Source organism: Brassica napus, chromosome C4 (genome assembly GCF_020379485.1).
Source record: "Brassica napus cultivar Da-Ae chromosome C4, Da-Ae, whole genome shotgun sequence".
Classification (NCBI taxonomy): Eukaryota; Viridiplantae; Streptophyta; class Magnoliopsida; order Brassicales; family Brassicaceae; genus Brassica; species Brassica napus.
This window is the reverse complement of record NC_063447.1, coordinates 47575083-47581739: the sequence shown is the minus strand read 5'-3', so window position 1 is coordinate 47581739 and position 6657 is coordinate 47575083. Positions and strand designations below refer to the sequence as shown.

The 6657-nt window shown below is 37.3% G+C and overlaps 2 protein-coding genes across 2 annotated transcripts; one reads left to right on the top strand and one right to left on the bottom strand.

Annotated features, from left to right (window-relative positions):
• Positions 1-1119: 1119 nt before the first annotated feature.
• LOC125586312 (elicitor peptide 6-like) lies at positions 1120-2649 on the bottom strand. Its single transcript, XM_048756294.1, has 2 exons — positions 1926-2649; positions 1120-1648 (listed from the first exon to the last, which is right to left on the bottom strand). Exons 1-2 carry the CDS (start codon positions 2118-2120, stop codon positions 1553-1555), a joined length of 291 nt encoding a protein of 96 aa, XP_048612251.1. The 5' UTR covers positions 2121-2649; the 3' UTR covers positions 1120-1552.
• A 634-nt stretch (positions 2650-3283) lies between these two features.
• Positions 3284-5180, top strand: LOC106374617 (protein MIZU-KUSSEI 1-like). The gene has a single exon (XM_013814606.3). It carries the CDS (start codon positions 3613-3615, stop codon positions 4375-4377), a length of 765 nt encoding a protein of 254 aa, XP_013670060.1. The 5' UTR covers positions 3284-3612; the 3' UTR covers positions 4378-5180.
• Positions 5181-6657: the final 1477 nt, after the last annotated feature.

The following is a 6657-nucleotide window of genomic DNA, read 5'->3' as shown; positions in this document are numbered from 1 at the left end:
ATGCTTCCCCAATATGCAAGCTTCACAATCATCATTCTTGAAGCATCAGGTTTAGGGCTCTGGAATGAGGATGCCCCAGCCCCCAGCCTAGCATGCCATAATGTGCTATCAACACCGTTGTAGGTACTCGCCAAACAGTGAGAAGTAGATGGTCCAGACACCCCAGTCTTCTGAAGATGATAGAGATCGTTGTGAATGTGCCCTTTTCCCATCACATGGTCTGTCTTTAAGTCTTGAAATTCAACCTCATCTGGTCTGAAGACAACCTAACAACAAAGATCAATCGTAGCCTTCCTCACTGATAGCAGATTTGATGTAAATTGTGGCATATACAAGGCAGTTGATTCTCTATCAAACAACCTAAGGTTCCATATCCCTTTTATCTTAACCTTATCACCATTTGTTATAAGAACATTCCCTGAGGCAGGCTGGACATCGCTAATCAAGTTCCTATCACTAATCATGTGATGGCTTGCTCCTGAATCTATAATGATAGGTTTAGAGTCAAGAGAGTGTGTATCAGCCTTCTTGGATGAAATAAAAGCTTTGATAAAGGAATGTAGGTCACTCATGGTCGCAGGACCATCAGTGTTGGCTGCACTATCAATACTTCTCCACGTTCCTCCTTCATTTGTACCACCATTGACAGATGAATACATGGTTTTTCCTTGAATTGATGGATGCTCAAACACCTTGATTACATTCTTGGCGAGATTCAAATCACTTCTTCTTCGCATATTGTGATTCTTATGTTGTTCCTTAGCCTTTTTGTACTCTGGAACCAACACCATGTTTGAGTTCTCCCTCATAGAGAGATGTGGACCAGTGGACAATAGACTGTTCCTACTGGTTTTAAGACAGACTGGACTTTGATGAAGCATTTCCGGATATGGCTGAATCTTTCTTGAGTTCCAGAGAATAAGGTAAATTCCTCTACTTTGAGAAAGAAATGGATTTGCGGAAGCTTTTGAGAAGTTCATGAGATTTGTGCTCTGATACCATGTAAGAATATGAGATGTAGTAGGAGTTTAGTTTCTGGAGAATGAAGAACATGAAGAACATGAAGAACATGAGAGAGAGAGAGAAAGAGAGAGAGAGATTGAGATTTAGATATTTAAGAGAGAGAAAGAGAGAATGATTTCCTTAATTTGTAAATTTTGGTTACAACACATATATAAACTAATTTAGATCTAGACATAATAATAAATACATACAACATGCAAACTTCTTGAGTAAAGAGAGAAGACACAACTTTTAAAGTCATTTGCATGTCTCCAACGGTCGAATGGATACGTTTCTGTGGATGGGTGATAGTGAAGATAACTTGTTGGATGATTAAGCATGTATAAATAGCTGTAGATGATTCTTCTTCTCAATATATATATACGAGGAATCAAAACCTGCTGCTGCTTGAACACGAAACTTCATTATTTTTATTATTTTATTGGATTAGATACTTTTTAAAGAGACTGCCGTGCCATGGAGACGGCCATAAGTGAGTTTAAACATGAAGAAGACATACAAACACAAAGACCCAAGTCTTTAATCATAATCAATCGATTTGACCAGGATGTCCTGAGCTGTAAGGTGGCCTTGGTCTCCTTCTTACCAGTCTTGTTACCATCGCCATAAATCCTGTCTCTTGAACCTATTTCATCAACATAAATATTAGCTTTTACCACACATATCAATGACTTCCAACGTCATCAACTACAATTGGGGTTTAATTCCTTTTTTTTTTAATTAACTTTCTTACTTATATGTTAAACTTCCTCTTTTGTACGCTTACTTCCTTAATCTGTATGTTTAGCTTACTAAACACTTATTCTCCGGATTGGCTTCTAATCTCGCTTGATGTTCTTATATATATATGTAAATTGAGTAGTATAATCCATAAGATAAAAATGCAGTGACAAGATGCTTACGATTTCAGTTCCATGGTCTTCTGATGATGATGATGATGAAGAGGATGGTGATATTGATGATGATGACTCGAGACCAAGACATTTCAATATGGCTTGAACAGTTTTGTGAAAGGCAGAACATGGAGAGTTGAGAAAACCTTCTTTTTCTACATCTTCTCTTCTACTTATTCTCTCTTCTTCTCCATTAACTTCCATTTTTCTTCTCTCTTTTCTCTACTTAATTCTTGTTCTGCATTAAGTGTTGTGTCTGATATGACTTTACCTGCTTCTCTGTGTTCTTACACACACATACCTTACTTTGCATTTAATACCTTTTTTTCTTACTTTTCTACTCATAATATTATACATTTTTATTAAATTTAATTATTAAGATAATTAGGGTGACAATTCAACTAAACCCCATAAGAAATTAAACGGAGGGAAATTGATAATTTTACCAACTAAAAAGAACATAAAATAAAACGTAGTAAAAATAAGTTGAAGAAATGTTTATCAAATTTAGTTGGGATATTTTTTATGATTTTTTTTCTTTATTTAAATAATTGTTACAAACTGACTAGTTTGGCTCATAATTTGAAATAGTATCAAAACAGAACAACAAATAAAAAGAAGCTTATACGGTTATACCTTAAAGGAAGTCAAATTCAAACATGAAGTAGAAAACTTAATTATAGCTAGTGCATCCTTAAGATAACAATTAAAAGAGATTTTATATTCATACGTAGTTGTGTAAGCATGATTATTGGGAAGTTCTTGTGGTGGAGTTTTTAGCGGAATATAAGAACCCGTTTTTTAACTTTTAACTAAAAAAGCTAAGAACCGTTTCTTAAACTCTTATTTAAGAGCCGGTTCTTAACTTTTTTAGTTAAAAATTAAGATACATGTTCTTATATTCAGCTAAGAATCAGACCTTAAGAAACTTCCAATAATCACAAGGGACCTTTGTTTCTTACTGTCCTAGTTTTGCTTATGGGTCTTTATTTATGTCTTCATCTTTACCTCTTTGGACCAATGTTCCTTATGCAATAGAGAGTCCATTTTTACGAAAACACAAATAAATGTTCGTATTTATTATTCTCTCAGCCTTTTATATTGTCTTCTTTTGTTACAGCCTAAAAATAATTTTTATTCGTTACACCAATATGCTATTTTAATATATTGAATTATTCATCGACGTCTTGTTATTGTTTTTATTTATTTTCAGTTTCTTAATTCAGTTAACCGTGGTTGGGTTGAATTGTGGTAACAAACTTACAAGATCCAGTATACACCAAGTTGGACTTGACGATTTACAGCAGATTACACTTGAACAGTTGAACATTGACCTATACAAACAACTAGGGCTTGATGAACATCTCACTATTTTTGGTAACTGTCGGTTGATTTGTTTTCACATCTATTGAGATTAACAGCTTCTTAAAATAGAGCATAGAGCTGGCTGATCACACTTCAAAAATAAAAATAACAACTATATATAAACTATTACCCAATGTGAACACAAATATTTAACCATTCCAATTTCTAAGAAAAATAGTAAGCCAAAAAAAAACTCAAAGGTGTGGTGGGAAAGGAAAAGCCAAAGAAAACAAATGTAAATTAGTTGATTAAAATCTTTTTTTTCTCGAATAGCAAGACAAAACCATTCAACAAAAACGCTGCCGTATCTTAGTGGACGTCTCCGTCGTAAATGGCCATGGGGGAGCCAAAGCCAAGGGTAAGCGGTGCTTCTTCCTCCACGGACTCATATTCAACCCCTTCAGCGTCTCCGACACCAACTCCAGCTCCACGTCAGCCCGTCACGTTACTCGAACCATCTCACCAACACAAGAAAAAAGGCAAGAAAGTCTTCCGCGTCTTCCGCTCCGTGTTCCGTTCTTTTCCCATCATCACACCGGCGGCTTGTAAAATCCCGGTCCTTCCGGGAGGTAGCTTACCCGACCAGCATCGAAGTGGGTCAAGCGGGTCAAGAGTCTCCGGGACCTTGTTCGGATACCGTAAAGGCCGTGTAAGCCTCTCAATTCAAGAAAACTCTAAATGTTTTCCATCTCTCGTCGTCGAGCTAGCGATGCAAACAATGGTGCTACAAAAGGAATTGAGCGGAGGAATGGTTAGGATCGCTTTAGAGACGGAGAAACGTGCGGACAAAGAGAAGGTTAAGATAATGGACGAGCCGTTATGGACAATGTATTGTAACGGTAAGAAAACGGGGTACGGTGTGAAACGTGACGCGACGGAGGAAGATCTTAACGTGATGGAGTTGTTAAGACCGGTTTCGATGGGTGCTGGTGTTTTGCCTGGGAACTCGGAGGCTGAAGGACCTGACTCGGAGATGGCTTACATGAGGGCTTACTTTGAGCGTGTCGTTGGGTCTAAAGATTCAGAGACGTTTTATATGTTGAGTCCCGAAGGGAATAATGGACCAGAGCTTAGTATCTTCTTCGTGAGAGTTTGATTTGATGTAATGGTCGGAGACAAATATATGGGTACGTTCTTGATTGTATATGGATGGAGAAGGTGGCCGGAACGAAGATAGATCTCGGTTTGTGGATTGAAATGTGATTATCTAATCATGTTGATATGTCTATGGGTGCATATGGGACGTATTCTTTAGGAATGTGATGTATTCTTTAGGATGATTTATATGAAACTATTTCAGGTTAATAACATGCACATTTATTCAGGTCTATTTTTTATTTTATTTTCAAAAATTGACAAGGTTTAGTCACATAAGCTGACAGTAGACTTGGCTCAGGCAGACGTCAAAGAATGGAAACAGCAACAATAAAGCAAATACGGTCAACAGGAGTAATCTTTTTGCAAATCATCGAGTCCGTTGGAATCGACCTCGGCCAGGCCATTTAAACTCCAATTACGATGCAGGTTAAGATTCAACAACGAATAAGGTTTTTGGTGGATGGACTATTCGGGATCATCATGGTGTATAAAACTTTCAATTGGTCCGTCCATTTGAGCTGTCCACACAGACTATTACCTTTTAGGTTACAATTAGTCGGTACGTAATAGACATCGGTCCAAAAAATGTCTGAATTCCAAATAGACACTATAGGCAGGTCAATGGACGTCCAATAGTATCAATACTTATTTCTTAATTATTATAGTTTTGTGCTGAGATAATTATGTTTTCCAGTGAAACTGTAAAATTATATGTTCTCTCAAAAAAAACATAAAATTATATTTTCTTGCCAAAACAGTAATATTAAGGAATCTTATTATTTTTCGTTTTTCTGTAACTCGTGTTAGACACACTGCACTTGAACTGAATCCAGATTTTTTTTTCTGCTATTAGTTGATTTTCAAATTTATTATTTGAACCGAATCACCACTACACTACAAGAAAACACCGGTATTCCGACGACAAATATCGTCGGTATGTCTTCGGAATAACAGTATTCCGAGGACATACCGACGAGAATGGTCATCGGAAATTTCTCGTCGGAAAGTAAAATTTTCTCGGAATTTCCTCGGATAATTCCGAGGGAATACCGAGAATTAAAGATTCCGAGGACATTCCGAAGAAACATTTCCTAGGACTGCTCGTCGGTATCTCCTCGGATATTTCCGATGGAACGGTCCTCGGAAACATTCAGAGAGAAAAGAGGTATCGGAATATTCCGACGAACCTCGGCCGTCGGAATATTCCGAGAAACCTTTGCCATCGGAATATTCCGAGGGCATATCTCCTCGGAATACACTTCCTCGGAATATTCCGAGGAAGTTGTCGTCGGAATATCCCGAGGGATACACTTCCTCGGAATATTCCGAGGAAGTTGTCGTCGGAATATCCCGAGGGATACACTTCCTCGGAATATTCCCAAAAATATTTTTTTTTAAAATTAAAAATTTATTTTTTTAATTGAAATTCGAAAATATAAAATTAAAATTGAAATAGAAAACATATTAGATAATATTCAAAGTTGTACATACCAAAATAAAACATTCAGAGTTTTTGAAAAAAAAAAGAAAGAAACTACAGGAACTGCTCGTTTGGGTACATCCTCTTCATCATCTCCATCATTTGCTCGTTCTGCTTCCTCGTTGCCTCCCATCCCGCCTCTTGATCCGCCATCTTTTGCTCTAACGCAGCTATGCAGTCATCTTTGTCCTTCAACTGGTCCATAAGCACTTCTGGATCAACATAGGGCTGTGGTGCAGAAGGAGGAACCGACCGGGCTCGACGACCCAAACCGACCTAAGGTCCCTTCTTCTTTGGAACCGACTGAAATAGAAAATAAACAAATTTAAATAATAGAAAAGATGATAAAATGAAAATAAAGAAATAAATGAATTGAACTTTTTTAAAAAGAACATACCGATTCAACGATTTCATTGATTCGAATCTGGGACAAGTTGATCGAAGCCGTCGAAGTGGCGTCCAGGTCGGTTTGAAGATGAGATAGACGGGTCTCTTCGTCTTCCTTCTGAGTTTCGATCATGCTGAGCACATCCCTCACAACACCATCATCAATCTCCCCGGTGTGCTTGTTGGTATGCGCCGTCTTCATTAGGACGAAATCATCAACCGGCTCGCCATCATTTTCATCCGCTTTGAAAAAAAAAAAAGTTAAACAAACATTAGAAATTAGAAGAAAAGCATAAAAAATAAAATAAAAATACTTAAATAATTAAAAAAAAAAAAGATTGAACTTACCAAACGATCCCCCAGAGTGGCAATAGTCTGGGCACCCAAATTGTGCTTGTACATGCCCTTCCC

Bases quoted from the DNA above. Each gene is read 5' to 3' on its own strand.
- LOC106374617 (XM_013814606.3), top strand. From the start codon at position 3,613: ATGGCCATGGGGGAGCCAAAGCCAAGGGTAAGCGGTGCTTCTTCCTCC.
- LOC125586312 (XM_048756294.1), bottom strand. From the start codon at position 2,120: ATGGAAGTTAATGGAGAAGAAGAGAGAATAAGTAGAAGAGAAGATGTA. The intron at 1,649-1,925 runs GTAAGCATCTTG...TTGATGAAATAG, and splicing joins AAGACCATGGAACTGAAATC to GTTCAAGAGACAGGATTTAT.